We start from the raw sequence: 17,592 nt of genomic DNA, 5'->3' as shown, positions 1-17,592 counted from the left end.
CTCTTATAGTTTGAGAGTCTTCCTCTAAGATGCTAATTCTTTTTAAAAATTTTTTATTTTATAATGATTTTTATTTTTTCCATTATAGTTGGTTTACAGTGTTCTGTCAATTTCTGCTGTACAGCAAAGTGACCCCATCGCACATATATATATACATTCTTTTTCTCACATTATCCTCCATCATGTTCCATAAGATGCTAATTCTTAATACTTCTGAATCTAGACATTTTAGGATATGTGTTCTGATGACTTCTTCAGCATGGCACTGCTTTTTAAAAATTTATTTTAACAGTGTGACAGTTTTGACTTTAGAATTAGAGAAATTAGGGGATTAAAGTGGTCTTTCCTAATGTTCAACCAAGAAAATAGCCGTAATAAGCTGTTTTCAGTTTGTAGATTATAAAAGAACATAATTCTAATATTTTGTAGTTAGACTTACAAATATCCAACTTAATTTGGGTGGTAGTATATTCAAAATAACTGAATGTTGAGTTATGGTTTTTTTTCTTTCTGTTTTCACAAGAAAGATTTGCCCATTCTGCTCACATCCTAGTTCAGATTATGTGCCACAGAGCCAAAACTTGCTTAATATATTAGCTGTTTAGATGAAATTCACAGCATAGTGGAAAATGTTTGCAGATAATTCTGTGCAATAGTAGAAACTTCAGTTGATTCCTCGTATTTCTTCAGGGCAGTGATCACAACCAGATTCAACGTATGCACAAAGCAGCGGATACCATGGTAGCGGCCGTCGCTGATTGCTTTTACCATGTTGGATCCATTGTCAGTCTCAAAGACCTACTTCCAGCTAGGTGCCTTGAACTCAAATAGCTTTTCACACAGACTTCAGGATGTGAGCTAAGGTATGGCCTTTTTTCATGAGCTGGGCCTACATATGGGTTGACAGTAACCTGCAACTTTTATAGAAAAGAGACTACTGGCTATAGTTTAATGTCAGACAATGACTAGTTACAGTCATCATTAGGCAGATAGTGTGTGTTCTTCACTTATTTGAAGTAGTCTCACCTTTTGAAGATTATTCCTTTTTTTCCTTTATGTTTTTGTCAAAAGACTATCTGCATAAAAATTCCTCATTAGAACCTGGTGTAAAGATCTAAGTACATCTGCTTTATGATTCAGCTGTTATCCTCAAATTTAGATGTATAATGATCATTTCTTTTATGCATTTGTTGTAAATAATACTATTTTTAAAACTTCTGTGGATTTTTGCACTATTTTTTGAGTATTTAAAAAAATTTTGTGGTCAAAAAAATAAAATTTTCATCCTAAATATTTGCACTAATAGTAAAGATCTCTCCTACTAATCATCTTTTAAAAACTGGAGTTAGGAAATTGGTATTCATGAATAGGGCTTGAAATTTAGAGTCATTAGTTTTCCAAGGATAATTTGCTCTAAGTTGCATTAATGCAGTTTATGCTTCACACCAGAGGTTCTTTTGTTTCTTCAAGGAGAAAATACTCTAATTCTGGAAAAATGAGCTTCATTCCTATAATCTTCTCTGCTTGGCACAATGTGTTTAAGTGAAATCTTTACTGAGGGTATAATAGATCACCATCTTTTTTAAAAAATTATAGTTGTAACCATAACTCTTCCGTTTTCTCAAACTACTTTCTGTTGTTTTTCTATCGTGGTTCCGTTGGCCCTATTATTTAAGAATTTTTTTAAGCCCCAGAAAGAGGATGATTTGCAGCTGAGAAGAGAGAAAGTCTCTATAAATTCAGAGTGGGTACCATCAATCAGCTTATGCACTTTTCTTGAGTCTCGGTGTTTCACACTGATTGTGAATAGCTATTAGTAAAAAAGTTGAGAATTTGTGAATCATATCTTGAATCATATCTTTATTTTAAAAATTGTCAGATTCACTATTAAACTATAATCTTTATTTTATAGCTATAAAAGATGTAATATCTTACTGATTCTAGCAGTAAAATGTCTATTTCAGTCTTAAAACATTTGCTATATTCTTCTTACGTACATATGCAAAAATACATGCTCTTATACACATTCACACTTAGAAGTTAATCACTAAAATGACACACAGTATAGCATCTACCAGCTGCTTCCTGAGTAGCAAAAGAAAGTTGGCCATGTGTTCTCTGTGATTTCTGTTACCTCAGGGAAGCTAGAGAGAGCATAGGAGAAAAAGCAATAACCCAGTGACACATTGTGGCTCTTAGTTAATCATCTTGCCAGGTGAGGTAGTATATGTACCTTATAGTTAAAAATGCCTGTGGATACTAGTTTTTTCACACAATATCGGAACCAATTCAAAACTCACATGTAATGCTAAATCCACTTATGCTCGTTATCTGCCTTAGTGGCTCTTAACCTCTTTCTATCTAAAGTTAAGCCCTGGAGTTCCCTTGTGGCTCAGTGGGTTAAGGAAATGGCATTGTCATTGCTGTGGTGTGTATTTGATCCCTGACTCAGGAACTTCCACATGCTGCGGGCGTGGCCAAAATAAATAGTTAAGCACCAATTTGCTTCTGAGCAGATTTTTGTCTTTGTGATAAAGAATAGTTTGTTTTGACAATAGACAGCATGGTAATTATTTTATTAAGCACTCTTCTACCTTCTGTTAGTCTTTTTATAGTTCTCTAAGGCTCCATGCCCACTTTGTGCAATGTTATTTTAATATAATAGCCAAGTGCTTTTGTTTGTTAGTAGGTGTACAAACTAGAAAAATAAGTGATGTATAGTTTAGATCATAGCTTAGCATAAACATTTCAAACGCTTCTATTTCTATGTGATTTCAGTTTGTTTTAAATTATTTATTTAATAAATTAACAAATGTAAATTTTTAGTATTTAAGCAGTGGTATAATGATAATTATGAGAATAAAATCACTGAGTTGAAAGAGAAAAAACTGATATTTAGTGTTATTTTCAGTGAATCTTATAGTAACATACTGCTGCATTCATGTAGAAAATTTAAAGAAACATTTGATGCCTTATACACTAAAACAATTAGATACAAAATTTAGAATATTTTAGATGTGAATAGGAAATACCAGCATATCTTTTAAATGATTATGCCCTAAAACTTAGTATTTAAGTAAAGGTTCAGTGTATAGAAGCACATTGTATACATAGTAGTGAACCTGCGCTTTACCCTGGAGTATCTTTTTTTTTTTTTTTTTTCTACTTGGAATTTAATATACTCTGGGTGAAGTACAAATAGTATTAACATAAAAAGTTACCTATGGATCTTTGATTGCCAAGTCTTAAGAGGTAGAGGATAGATACATGTTACCTTTAGATATAGAAGTGTTTTCTCTCCTTGTAGGTGTATAATTACTGTAAGTGTGTTTTTAAAGGTGTAGATGAAAAGACATGCAGATATCTGGGTCTTTTTACAGTATGACAGCTCTACAGTGTTTATCTCTTGTCTATTTTGCATAGGAGGAGAAAACCTATCCAAAACTTTATTATGCTAGGCATTACTCTATCAAAAGCAAAAATGAATCTAAACTACCCCTGGTATGTAACATGTGTATGTCAGCTGAAATGCACACTATCATGTTGATTTTTAACCACTATTACTGACTTAACAGAAGTATTTTTCAAAACTAAATCTTTTCCTTGCATTTATTTCCATATTTAAAAAACCTTTTTCAGATCTAAAAGAGAAAATGTTAAAACAGGAGTAAAACCAGATGCATCTGATCAAGAACCAGAAGGACTTACGCTTTTGGTTCCAGACATTCAGAAGACTGCTGAGATTGTTTACGCAGCCACTACCAGTTTGCGGCAAGCAAATCAAGGTACAATATTCTTCCCTTTATTCTGCTTTTCTTTTGAAACTTACTTACTTACTGAAAACTGCCTTCTCTTGTATCTCCCTTAATGGTTTTCCAGCAAGTTACTAAAGCTTTGCTCTGTGTCAGTCAGGTTTTTCAAGCTAATAGTGAATAGTCTCTAAGTGTTCATCTCTATTGTGTAAGATAGCTAAGCCTACATTTAGTAGACTGATAGCATGCAAAATAAATTTCTCTTTTCTTCCCATTGAAAGTTATGAGATTGAAAAATGCAATTGTACTAGATAGAAAATAATATATTAAGGAGTTCCTATTATGGCACACTGGGTTAAGAACCTGACTAAGGATGCGGGAGGATGCGGGTTGATCCCTGGCCTCACTCAGTGGGTTAAGGTCAAGCGTTGTTGCATGCTGCAGCATAAGCTGCAGCTGTGGCTCAGATCTGTGTTGCCGTAGCTGTGGTATAGGCCAGCAGCTGCAGCTCTGATTCAGCCCCTAGCCCGGGAACTTCTATGTGCCGCAGGTGACCCTAAAAAAAGGAGAAAAAAGTGGGGAGGGAAATAGTACATTAAGACTATGTGTAAGAATTTAGTTAAAATTGGCGATTTCATGTATTAGCAACAGAAGATGTAAATAATTCTGCATCACCTGTTGCTTTATTTCTGCTGTTTTGCCTGAATGGATGAAGTCTAATTAGCATTTTAGGAATTTAAAGTTTATAAGATTTTTAGCCCTACTAGGTATTTTTATGAAATAGAGAGAAAGCTTTTAACTTTAAAATGGTACAGTAAAGAGTTTGAGGAGTTCCCGTTATGGCACAGCCGAAACAAATCCGACTAGGAACCATGAGGTTGCAGGTTCGATCCCTAGCCTTGCTCAGTGGGTTAAGGATCTGGCGTTACCATGAGCTCTGGTGTAGGTCACAGATGTAGCTCAGATCTGGCATTGCTGTGGCTGTGGTGTAGGCCAAGAGCTGCAGCTCCAGTTAGAACCTAGCCTGGGACCCTCCATAGGCCACGGGTGCGGCCCTAAAAAAAGACCCCCCCAAAAAAAAAAGTTTGATAATTTTTTGAAATTCAAAATTTGAACTCTAGAAGCTAGTATTTTTTTTTGTTTTACTCTTCTAAAATGTATAATTATATTATTTATCTTGAAATATTAAATAACAGAAAAAAAACTAGGTGAATATTCGAAGAAGGTGGCTATGAAACCCAAACCTTTATCAGTATTGAAATCACTTGAAGAAAAATATGTGGCTGTTATGAAGAAATTACAGTTTGGTGAGTTGAAATTGTAATCTTCATTTCTTCAGATCTCATTTTGCATTTTTAATAGTGCTATTGAAATGTGTTCTACTAAAATTAAAGAATGTAAGGAGTTCCTGTCGTGGCTCAGCGGTTAACGAACCCAACTAGCATCCATGAGGACTCGGGTTCTATCCCTGGCCTTGCTCAGTAGATTAAGGATCCGGCATTGCCGGGAGCTATAGTATATAAGGTGCAGACGTGGCTTGGATCCAGTGTTGCTGTGGCCGTGGTGTAGGCCAGCGGCTACAGCTCTGATTGGACCCCTAGCCTGGGAACTGCCATATGCCATGGGTGTGGCCCTAAAAAGACCAAAAAAAGACCAAAAAAAAAGAATTTAAAACTTGCTTTTACCATGAGTCATTACACACACAAATTTTTTTTATCATCTATCTCTGAACTTAATGTTTATAGTTATGTTTGCAAATCATGATTCAGTGGAAAACTTAGTAAAACAAAGCCAAATGTTTAACAAAGAGGCAGAAAGTGGTTTTCATTCTTTACCTCTCCTTTTCCTGTATATCCTTGCCTGAAGGAAGCCAAGACCTTGGACTTTGAACTAAGTCTGTTACTGTTACCAGTTTAGAATTCCATGAGATTTACCTTTGGAAAATGTAGTTACAGATGGTTCACTTGTAGCCATTCCTATTCCAAATCTTTTGACAAGTAAGGACTGATGAAAAGATCATATTAGCACGCCTTGTAAGGTCCTGTCTATAAATAAACATTAGAATTCCAGATTTTGATGACCGTTATTAACTATTATTGTAATACCTTCTTTTTCATTTCTGAAAACTAGCCCAAACAACATTGACTATATCAAAAAGAACACTAAAGTAGGAGTCAAAAAAAAACACATAGATTTATATCATACTGTCAGAGTCATAGGACAGAGCCTTTGATTAATGCTAGCCAGCCGGGAGGCTTCTTATACCACGTAAACTATACAAGTTGGATATGACTTTAAATGTAATTGAATTTTGCTATCCACTTACTTTTAGCATAATTTCGAAAAAATGTGAGTTTTCTTTTGAGTTGTTTTTTAATAAACTGTGTTTTCTACCTTATATATCAAGTATTTTCCAATATGACAGTTCTTCTATAACTCGATATTTATTGACTGCCTAATAGTCTCACATAATGTACTGTCACTTGTTTACCCAATAACCGGATCTTTAGGTTGTTTCTAGTTTTTTTAGTAACGTCTACAACATCTCAGTGGCCATCGTTGCATGGAAATATTTGTATACATCTAGGATTATTTCTTTAAGACAAATTAATAGAAGAGGAATTGCGAAGTCAAAGAGGATATACATTTTGAGCAACTGTAATTTCTAGCTGTTATCTTTGATTGAGTATCAATTAAATTTTGGTATTAGAAGACCCTGTTATCTTAAGATACGTAAAATAAAAATTTCCTCCAGGCATGGAGATAGGCTCATGTTTGTGTCTGGTGGATTGATGTTTATAAAACTCAAAGGGGGGCACAAAACTAACCTCAACAAATTTAAGAGTGTAGAAATTATTTCAAGAATCTTCTCTGACCACAATAGCATGAAACTAGAAATCAACCACAGGTAAAGAAATAAGAAAAAACTGACTACATGGAGACTAAACAACATGCTGCTAAAAGTAAAACTCAAAGGAAATTTATTCCTGTATTATGCGAAAGGCCACAGAGTTGGGCAGATGAAATAACTGTGGTTTACGTGTTTACTAATAGAAGTTAGTCAGTAGTCTTCCAGAGACATAGTGCACAAACCCATGACAGTTTATAGGTCTTTGCTTTTTTCTAGATTATAAGCTTTTTGAAGGCAGATATAGTTTCCTATTTACTATTTAATCCAAAAAGCCTAGCCTAGGACCTTGCACTTTGTAAGTTCCTAGTAAAAGTGACTTCATTAATAATAATTACAATGCAGTTTTAATGTTTTTCCATATGTTTAGAATTGTATGAACACTGGATCATAAATTACTGGTTTCTTTGTATTTGCCCTGATAGGTAGTTTTAATTTAGTGTTATAAGTTATTTAAATATCTTTATTTTAATCCCTTGGTGGGGAAGGGTTATCTGAATTAGAGATACAGTTAAAATACACTTTTTCTTTTAATTCTATATGGATATTGCTTACAATAAAGAATAATTTTAGGTCCTTTCAACTCTGCCTAAATGGTTAAGAATTAGCCCATTACTAATATTCTGTCAAAATACTTAAAAGATTTCCATAATAATCTTTTACCCTATTAGCTTAAATTTCAAAAATAGTGCAAAAGTAAACTAAAGTCTGCTGTTTCTAGTTTCTGATTCCAAATCAGTGCAAATATATAAAGACATACTATCTTTGAAAAATAAAATATAGTGAAATACTTTTTGGCATTTCATACTCTAAATTATTTAGCAAAAATATTATGTATCATTCATTTTGAAAATAAACTGCCTACTACTTTATCATTTAAATATCTCATGTAATATAATCTACTTGCATGTCTAAACTATAAATTAAAAGTCATTTCTTTGGAGTTCCCATCGTGGCTCAGCGGTTAATGAACCTGACTGGCATCTGTGAGGACGTGAGTTCCATCCCTGGCCTTGCTCGGTGGGTTAAGGATCCGGCATTGCTGTGAGCTGCGGTGTAGGTCGAAGATGCGTTCGGATTCCCATTGCTGTGGCTGTGGCGTAGGCTCCCCCATTGCTGTGGCTGTGGCGTAGGCCGGCGGCTACAGCTCTGATTTGACCCCTAGCCTGGGAACCTCCATATGCTGCGAGTGCAGCCCTGGAAAAAGTCTACTACTACTACTACTACTAATAATAATAATTTCTTCCTTTGCTTCCATGACATATTCCATTCATCTAGCAGTGTTAACACATATAAGTAGGTATTACGTAAACATTTACTGTTTGCTTTTCTTCCACGTTGCAGTCCTCACCATTTTGGATGGAAGAAGGGCTAGTGATTTATTTATTTGTGATTTTTGTTATTGTAACAACTCTCCTCCATTCTGGTTCCTTTTTTTTTTTTTCAGTGTTTTTTTTCTCCTTTTTCTTATTTTAGATACATTTGAGATGGTTTCTGAAGATGAAGATGGGAAGTTGGGTTTTAAAGTAAACTACCACTACATGTCTCAGGTGAAAAACGCAAATGATGCCAACAGTGCTGCCAGAGCCCGCCGCCTTGCCCAAGAAGCCGTGACACTGTCAACCTCACTGCCTCTTTCATCATCCTCTAGTGTGTTTGTGCGCTGTGATGAGGAGAGGCTGGACATCATGAAGGTAGAAAAAACAACTTTGTTCCTATTTCTGACTAATCCAGTTATTCCATTGTTTATACAAAGCACCCGAAATAGCATGAATTTTTATAAATTTAATAAAAAAATTTGTTGACTGTTTTGGACATCAGTGAATGGAGTCCTCTTCTGAGGTTAGTTCAGAGTATGTGGAAGAGAGTACCATTTAGAAGGAAATAGTAAAATACCTTCCCTGAACAAAGGCTGTATGCAACCTATCGTAGTTTTAGAGCATAGTATCAAAGGATTTAGTGCTAATTGGTAGAAAAAAGGTTATGGGATTTCTTCCTTATCATCCAAGACATTTGTTCATGTTTTATACTGTCAGTCTTCAAAAAAAAATATTTTTCCTCTTATAGGAAATTTATGTATTTATAGATCCATATGATCTGTGATTTAAGTAAGTTAGTGTAATAATAAATAACCTATACCTTTATGTTTTAACACTGCAGTGATCTGGTCTTAAATTCCAAGAGATTGCTGCAATAAATAACTTTTAAAGTTTGATACCTGGAGTGGGAGGAACTTTTTTTTTTTTTTTTTTTGTCTTTTTGCCATTTCTTGGGCCGCTCCTGCGGCATATGGAGGTTCCCGGGCTAGAGGTCGAATCGGAGCTGTAGCTGCCAGCCTACGCCAGAGCCACAGCAACGCAGGATCCGAGCCGCGTCTGTGACCTACACCACAGCTCACGGCAACGCCGGATCGTTAACCCACTGAGCAAGGGAAGGGATCGAACCCGCAACCTCATGGGGAGGAACATTTCTTTACATGATTTAATTCATAAGTTAAATATTCTGTCTTCCTTAGGTAACACAGCTGAAACTATTGACCCATTGATTTGAGATAGGGGTTCTTGTTTTGTTTTGTTTTGTTTTTTGTCTTTTAGGGCCACACTGGCAGCATATGGAGGTTCCCAGGCTAGAGATCCAGTCAGAGCTGTAGCTGCCTGCCTACGCCACAGCCACAGCAACGGGAGATCCTTAACCCACGGAAAGAGGCCATGGATCAAACCCGCATCCTCAGGGATGCTAGTGGGAACTCTGAGAAAGGTTTTTTTTTGTTTGTTTGCTTTTTTTGTTTTGCTCTTTTGGGTAATTTTTCAATAGAAATCTCATAGACCTTGCCTATTTAACCACACTCTTCCTTGTTAAAAACAGTAGAGTGATTATTAGATAATTGCTTAGGGAAGTATTTTACCACTAAATGGACCATATAAGGTCAAACTTGCGACTATGTCTCTCTCTTTTGTTTTGTTTGCTTTTTAGGGCCATACCCTCAGCATATAGAGGTTCCCAGGCTAGGGGTCAAATCAGAGCTACAGCTGCCAGCCTATGCCACAGCCACAGCAACACCAGATCCGAGCAGTGTCTGCCAACCTACATCACAGCTGATGGCAACACCAGATCCTAAACCCACTGAGCAATGCCAGGGATCGAACCCACAACCTCACAGTTACTAGTCGGATTTGTTTCTGCTGCACCACAATGGGAACTCTGACTTTGTCTGTTTTAAGCATTATATTGTACCTAACATAAAAGATCCACATTAGAGTCCCAAAATGTAAATCAGAGTTGTCACAGATTGAGACTCTAGTACCACTTGTCTCCACACACTGCCATTCAGGACTGCTCATGCTGTCGTGCTGTGTATGCTAAATATCTGTTGATTGACTCAAAATGCATTAAATAATTCTGACACTCACTGTTAGGTTCTCTGCTGTTTTGCGGATTACCGGTAACCCTAAGGGAAGCACCTACTGTTCTCTAAAAACCTTTTTGTCATAAGTTGTTACGTGAGAATTTTTACTCCTGTTGTCTACTTACCTCATTATCCCTGAAGAAAATGTCTAAAAGTAAGCTCTTTCTTCTTCTTCTTGTTTTGTTTTGTTTTGTTTTGTTTTGCTTTTTAGGATCGCACAAGTGGCGTCTGGAAGGTCCCAGGCTAGGGGTCAAATCAGAGCTGATAGCTGTGGGCCTACAGCATAGCCTCAGCAACGCCAGATCCGAGCCCTGTTTGTGACCTACACCACAGCTCACAAGCAGTGCCAGATCCTTAACCCACTGAGTGAGGCCAAGGATACTAGTCAGGTTTGTTACCACTGAGCCATGATGGGAAGGCCTCTTTTTTTTTTTTTTTTAGTAAGCTATTTCTTAAAACATGAACTTGAAAATTTAAAGCAGAAAATTACTGTCACACCTTTGAGATACAATGATGAATGTACATAGAATCTCAAATTTTTGAAAATATTTAGAGATCACGAAGGAAGGCGCTTAAAAAAAGTGACTGAATATTTTTAAAGTTATTTGCTCTTATGGTAAGCTTTCCTGCTGCCAGTTAGGCATCTCTCCTTTTTTGACCATTTTCACCAAAACCAAACTACTTTAACCTTAATTTAAAACCACTTCCTAATCCTGTGTATGGTTTTAACTTATAACTTCCTTTTTAACACATTCTGGAAGGCATGTATAGAGAATATAAGAAGATTGTTCTTATTTTATGTTGAATTGTTTTCTGAATAGCAGATTTTAGGAGTAATAACTTAAGCCTTTGTGTTTGTATGTGCATACTAGGTTCTGATCACTGGTCCGGCGGACACTCCTTATGCAAATGGCTGCTTTGAGTTTGATGTCTATTTTCCTCAAGATTATCCCAGTTCACCCCCTCTTGTGAATCTTGAGACAACTGGTGGTCATAGTGTGCGATTCAATCCAAACCTTTATAATGATGGCAAGGTAATGTAATTGTAGTCTTCTGTTTCTAATGCCAAAATATTGTAACCCAAAGGTTCTTTGTAATTTCAACAGCAATTTTGGTTTTTTAAATCTTCTTTTCAAGAGTACACGGGTTTCTTCATGTTTCTCTTCCATATATGCAAAATTAGCCTGACGAATGAGAGACAAGGAACCAAAAATGACAAACACGCCAGTGTTAAAGTAGCACTTAGAATGTTTAATATTATTTTTTATTTTATTTATTTATTTATTTTTTTGGTCTTTTTGCCATTTCCTTGGGCCACTCCCTCGGCATATGGAGGTTCCCAGGCTAGGGGTCAAATTGGAGCTGTAGCGCCAGCCTACAACAGAGCCACAGCAGCACGGGATCCGAGCTGCGTCTGCAACCTACACCACAGCTCACGGCAACGCCAGATCCTTAACCCACTGAGTGAGGCCAGGGATCGAACCCCAAACCTCATGGTTCCTAGTCGGATTCTTTAGCCCCTGAGCCACAACGGGAACTCCAGAATGTTTAACTCCAGAATGTTATTATGAATGACTAACATGTTCAACACATTCTTTAGCCAATTGAAAGCTGTCTACTTTCAGAGGATAGTAGATCCAGGTGTATGTCTTTGCCTCTCACCTTTATTTACTATCCGTAGCTCCAGTTTCAGTTATCTTTTCACAAGTGCCTGAAGATGCTACCCATGTTTTCCATGATACATACTGTTGTGAACTTACTTTTAAATTTTACTTTGTGTTAAAATGTTTCATATTTTCTTAAATTGTAAATAGAAAGATGCATTCCTATCCCCTCAAAAAAAGTTGACAAAGAAGTATAATAAAAATCATTTTATATGACAGTCAGTCTTTAAAAATTAGACTTTAAAAAAAGTAATTTTGAACAGAGACTAAAGATCCTTGAAGTCATCTGGCTTATTAAAGATGGCCAAATTTTCCCTTGGTTTTGCCTTCCTCTTTTTGGTGGGGGATTGGGAGGACTGCCCCACATGGCGTACTAAAGTTCTCGAGCCAGGGATCAAACCCACACTGCTGTAGATACAACACCAGATCTCAACACGCTATACCACAGAAGGAACTCCCCAGATACAATTTTAAAATTATTAATGAATTTATTATTAATGTATTTTGCATTATTTTCACAGAGCATTGAAAAAATAGCAGGAGATAGACTTCTCTGTGGTTTTATTTGTGTTTTTTTGTCTTTTCTGGGGCCGCACCCACGGCATATGGAGGTTCCCAGGCTAGGGGTCTAATCGGAGCTGTAGCCGCCAGCCTACACCAGAGCCACAGCAATGCCGGATCCAAGGCACGTCTGCGACCTACACCACTGCTCACAGCAGTGCCGGATCCTTAACCCACTGAGAAAGGCCAGGGATCAAACCCGCAACCTCATGGTTCCTAGTCGGATTCGTTAACCACTAAATCACGATGGCACCTCCCACTTCTCTGTTTTTTAAAGAACTGCTTATTTTCCGAATCCGATGCACCCCCATGCATGAAATTGTTAGTTTACAAGTACAGATAAAACATCTCTGGTTCCTCTTGCCCAGAGTGACTGTTGACCTGTGTTTGGCAGACGCTTTGAGTTCATTCATGCTGTCTGAGTGAATGAAGATCTAATGTGTCTTAAAACTTGTTCTCAAGAACTCTGACGATCCTCAAGACCTTTTCTGGGCATCTCTAGGATCCTCCCCTTCCCAACTTCATGTGTGTGTGAGACCAGATTTTATTCATGTATTGCAACCAAAACAATATATTGCAACAAATTGCATCTAGAGGGATTTAAGAAGTCAAGGTCTCTTCTGTTAAGCTATTTACAAAATTTCAAAAGAGATTTTCTTAAATGCAAAATAATACCACTTTTCCTCACTGAAATTTTTGTTGTTTTTTTTTTTTTCACTAAAAATATGTCATTTATATTAATGTGTAATAGTTGTAATTCATTTTTCATTGTAAAGAAATTGTAATGCCATGCAGATTTAGGTCACATGTGAAGATGCCAATCTGTATTAATACACCAACCCTTAGGGTTTTGCTTGGGAACACAAGACAGATACTTGGACATAATAGCATTTCTATTTTATTTCTCGTTGTGGCAGTTTACTTTTAAAAAAGTACTCCTTTCAATTCTGTTTTTATTTTCTCCCCTTCTTCCTCAGGTTTGTTTAAGCATCTTAAATACATGGCATGGGCGACCAGAAGAGAAGTGGAATCCTCAGACCTCAAGCTTTTTGCAAGTAAACAAATTTCTCTTACAGTTTCACTTAGAAATAAAGAACTATCGGTGTTTTGAAAAAAGAAATATAGTGACCAAGAATATACATAGTAAAACACTAAAAGTAAAAAGCCAAATGATAAGAAATGTATATTTAATAGCTTATAGGTGAGCGGTTTCATGCAATGGAGTTATCTCATTTGGAACTTAGATTTTTTTTTTTTTTTTTTTTTTTTTTTGTCTTTTTAGGGCTGTGCCCTCTGCATCTGGAGGTTTCTAGGTTAGGAGTTGAATCAGAGCTGTAGCTGCCGGCCTACACCACAGCCATATGCAACACCAGATGCAAGCCGAGTCTACACCATAGCTCATGGCAACACCGGATCCTTAACCCACTGAGCGAGGCCAGAGATCAAACCCACATCCTCATGTATACTAGTTGGGTTGGTTACTACTCAGCCATGACAGGAACTCCTGGAGTTTAGAATCTTAAATTAGGGCATTGAACACAAATTTCAGGAGTTCCCACTGTGCCTCAGCAGAAACAAACCCGACTAGTATGCATGAGGACTTGGGTTTGATCCCTAGTGTCACTCAGTGGGTTAAGGATCCCATGTTGCCATGAGCTGTGTAGTGTAGGTCCCAGATGCTGCCCATATCCTGCGTTGTTCTTGTGCTCTAGCTCCAAATCGATCCCTAACCTGGGAACTTCCAGGTACGTACCATGGGTGTGGCCCTAAAAAGACAAAAAAAAATTATTTTTGTCAAAATTGCTTTTTAGGAGTTCCCGTCATGGCTCAGTGGTTAACAGATCTGAGTAGGAACCATGAGGTTGCAGGTTTGATCCCTGGCCTTTCTCAGTGGATTAAGGATCCAGTGTTGCCATGAGCTGTGGTGTAGGTCACAGATACGGCTTGGATCTAGCGTTGCTGTGGCTATGGCTTAGGCCAGCAGCTATAGCTCTGATTCAACCCCTAGCCTAGGAACCTCCATATGCCTCGGGTGTGGCCCTAGACTAGACAAAAAAATAAATAAAAATAAATTTTAAAAAATTGCCTTTTAAAAAATTCCTTACTTGGCCTTAAAGTATACTCTGGTGCAACAAGAACAGACAAATTAGCCTCTCCCATCTTGCAGTCACTAGTGGGCTCAACCTCAGGTGGGTAGAATTTAATGACTATAAGTATTACATATCTCTGCACACAGGGTATGTTTCTTCTATGGTCTGGTTAATAATGGGACTCATCTAAAGCTTCGAAGTACTGTCCTGGAATTCATAAAACTTAGAATTTCTGATTCTTACTTGCAGAGCACTTGAGTGGCCTGATAGAAGAGCATACAACTGGGTTAAAATTTTTGTTTGACACACATAATGAAAGAAAGCTATTATGTGGTTCTTGATTTAGTCAGTCTCTGAATAAATTATAGTGAGAACATATTAAAGTTTTATGGATGCTAACATAAAGCTAGAGAGGAGAGGGAGAGTAAATTCAGGCTATGCATAAAAGTTTTTGTGACTCCTGACTTTGTGAAAAGACCAAAGAATTGACTAAAAATCAATGACTTAAATTGTGGAATGAAAATATATTCTTTTTATTATTAGTTCAAGTATCACTATAGGTATATAATATAATGTAGTATATAGTTGATGTTTCTCTTATAATTACCATCTTAACTCATTTTCTAAGACTACTCTTTAGCCAGTTGTAGCTATGATGAACATTGGGGGTTTTTTTGGTTTGATCCAGGAAACTCTTTTATTTAAGTTTTGTTGATCAAAATAGAATTCACCTGACACCATTTTCACGTAACTCTATTACACAGGTTAAAACATGCTGGTTTTAGAGTAGAAGTGATTTTGTTTTGCATTTTGCCATCTTCTGGATGCCTATTGTCATTTTCTCTCCAAGAAAGAATAGCTCTTGTGTATTAGTTATATTTACTTCTGAGCCCTACATTTTGTACCCCTGATCCTGTCCCCCCTCCAAAAAGAAGCTTATTTAATTCTCACAGTCATCCTATAATGTAAGTATGTATTACCCCTGTTTTACAGATGAAAAGAAATGGATTCTGAGGGGATGAAGTTTCTCAGAGCTAGATAAACCCTGTTAATTTTGAGCACTGAAAATCAGATTCTTTTAAAAAAGAGAAAATTTTTTTTCCCAAGGATTTATTTACTGTTTTTTAATGCCAGTGTTTTGAAGTTGTAAAGTGTGCTACGAAATACAATGAGTAAACAGGTCAGGTAATTCAAGACTCCAGAAATTCCATAAAATGAATGTTTTAACTCCTAAATAGCTGAGTACACTGAAGAAAAATTAAGTGGCATTTATATATCTCCTAAAAGGAACATGTTTAAAAAGTAAATAGAAGATGCCCTTAAAAAGTAAATACAAGAGTTCCCGTCGTGGCGCAGTGGTTAACGAATCCGACTAGGAACCATGAAGTTGCGGGTTCAATCCCTGGCCTCGCTTAGTGGGTTAAAGGATCTGGCGTTGCCATGAACTGTGTCGTAGGTTGCAGACGTGGCTCGGATCCCGCACTGCTGTGTCTGTGGTGTAGGCCGGCGGCTATGGCTCCGATTCGACCCCTAGCCTGGGCACTTCCATATGCCGCTGCTGGAGCGGCCCTAGAAAAAGCAAAAAGACCAAAAAAAAAAAAAAAAAGTAAATACATGATGTCACCTAGTGATAAAATAACGTGTTACAAATTATTCTTTGCATTTAATTCCAAGAAATATTGTTCTGCTAGTAAATGTCTTTGTTGTTGTCAAATGCAAACTTGATAATTCAGTGTATTTTTTCTTAATCTTTTGAATCTACAACTGCCTGAGATTTATAAAACTATATATTGTGTCTCAAAGAAGGTGAGGTAGATTGAGTAACTGAATCTTATGTTACAGAATTTCTTTCTCTGCCTTTGTGGAAAATGGAGATATACCCTACTCATATAGGAGGAAGAGTATTTAAAAGGGAAGAGGAGAGTTCCCATCATGGCTCAGTGGTTAACGAACCCAACTCGTATCCATGAGGATGTGGGTTCTGTCCCTGGTCTCGATCAGTGATTTGGGGATCCAGCGTTGCCGTGAGCTGTGGTGTAGGTTTCAGACCCAGCTCATATCCTGCGTTGTTGTGCCTGTGGCATAGGCCAGCAGCTACAGCTCCAGTTGGACCCCTAGCCTGGGAACCTCCATATGCCACAGGCCCGGCCCTAAAAAGACAATAAAAGGTGGGGGGAGGAGGAAAGGAACTAATAAATATTACCCTGGAAGGTTATTTCGGAAGTGTCAGATTTAAGAAAAAGTATATAGCCAAGGAAAATCCCTTTCCTTCAGTAATATGTTTAGTTTCAAATTATGAGATCTTTGCTTCAGAATTATATAGGTGTGGGGTTTTGTATTTTTGGTTTTTTTGTTTGTTTGGTTTTTGGTTTGTTTTTTTTTTTTTTTTTTTTGTACGTAGAGTTGACCTTGGTCTCTATAACATGGTTACTTGAGGTCATATTTAAGCTTATCTGTTCTTAGGTCATATATTTCAGGTTCAAGTTCCCATTTTTAAAATTATCTAAGAAAATATATCCCTTTTCATCTAAGATGCGTATCTTTGACATTGTTCAATCATATTTCCTAGTGAAAATGAACTACTGCTAATCCTTTCTCATTTATGAGGGGGGCAGATTGTATCTAATGTTTTCTTTCCTCCAAAGATGTCATATTAGCTAGTTATATAAATATATTAGCTAGCAGTATTCTATTAACTAAGAAGGAGCTCTCTCAATGTTTTTTACATCTGGAAAAACAAACCTGGTATGTAAGTAGGGGGTCAGAGGTGGTATTAGAGCTATGTCATTTTGCCAATGAAAGCATCTAGTAATAAGATTTTTGTGGTACTGTGAAAGTTAGTTTTCCTTGGAATGAAAGTAAAGACTGCCTCACATGTAGATTTCCTTACAGTGAATGTTTTTAAGAGTACATGGTCAGCTTTATACTCTTTTAAGAGTGAGGACAGTTTGGGCAAAATGATGTCTAAAGTGGTATGAGATATATATAAACAAGTGTTTTTTAATAGTTTCAGGAAATAGCATCTTTATACCTATTTTTCTTTTTCCGTTTTTAAGGATTTCAACATGATACATAAATATTATATAATATTCTACTTTGCCTGTTTTAATATTGCTTTGATAATAAAGTATTTGAGTGTCGTAATTATTAACATTGATTTTATGGTGATAAAAATATGTGGAAGTACATATTAAAAGGGGCTCCTGGTTGA

The 17,592-nt window shown here is 36.7% G+C and overlaps 1 protein-coding gene across 1 annotated transcript in view; it reads left to right on the top strand.

The window, feature by feature from the left end:
- The window catches only part of BIRC6 (baculoviral IAP repeat containing 6), a 256,404-nt gene that overhangs the window by 226,711 nt on the left and 12,101 nt on the right, over window positions 1-17,592 (top strand). The window contains 5 exon segments of the mRNA XM_021087656.1: window positions 3,640-3,785; window positions 4,949-5,059; window positions 8,137-8,354; window positions 10,939-11,100; window positions 13,269-13,346. Coding sequence (XP_020943315.1) covers window positions 3,640-3,785; window positions 4,949-5,059; window positions 8,137-8,354; window positions 10,939-11,100; window positions 13,269-13,346 — 715 coding nt within the window.

Source organism: Sus scrofa, chromosome 3, assembly GCF_000003025.6.
Source record: "Sus scrofa isolate TJ Tabasco breed Duroc chromosome 3, Sscrofa11.1, whole genome shotgun sequence".
NCBI lineage: Eukaryota > Metazoa > Chordata > Mammalia > Artiodactyla > Suidae > Sus > Sus scrofa.
Note: the sequence above shows the minus strand (reverse complement) of the source record. Positions and strands in the feature narration are given on the sequence as shown.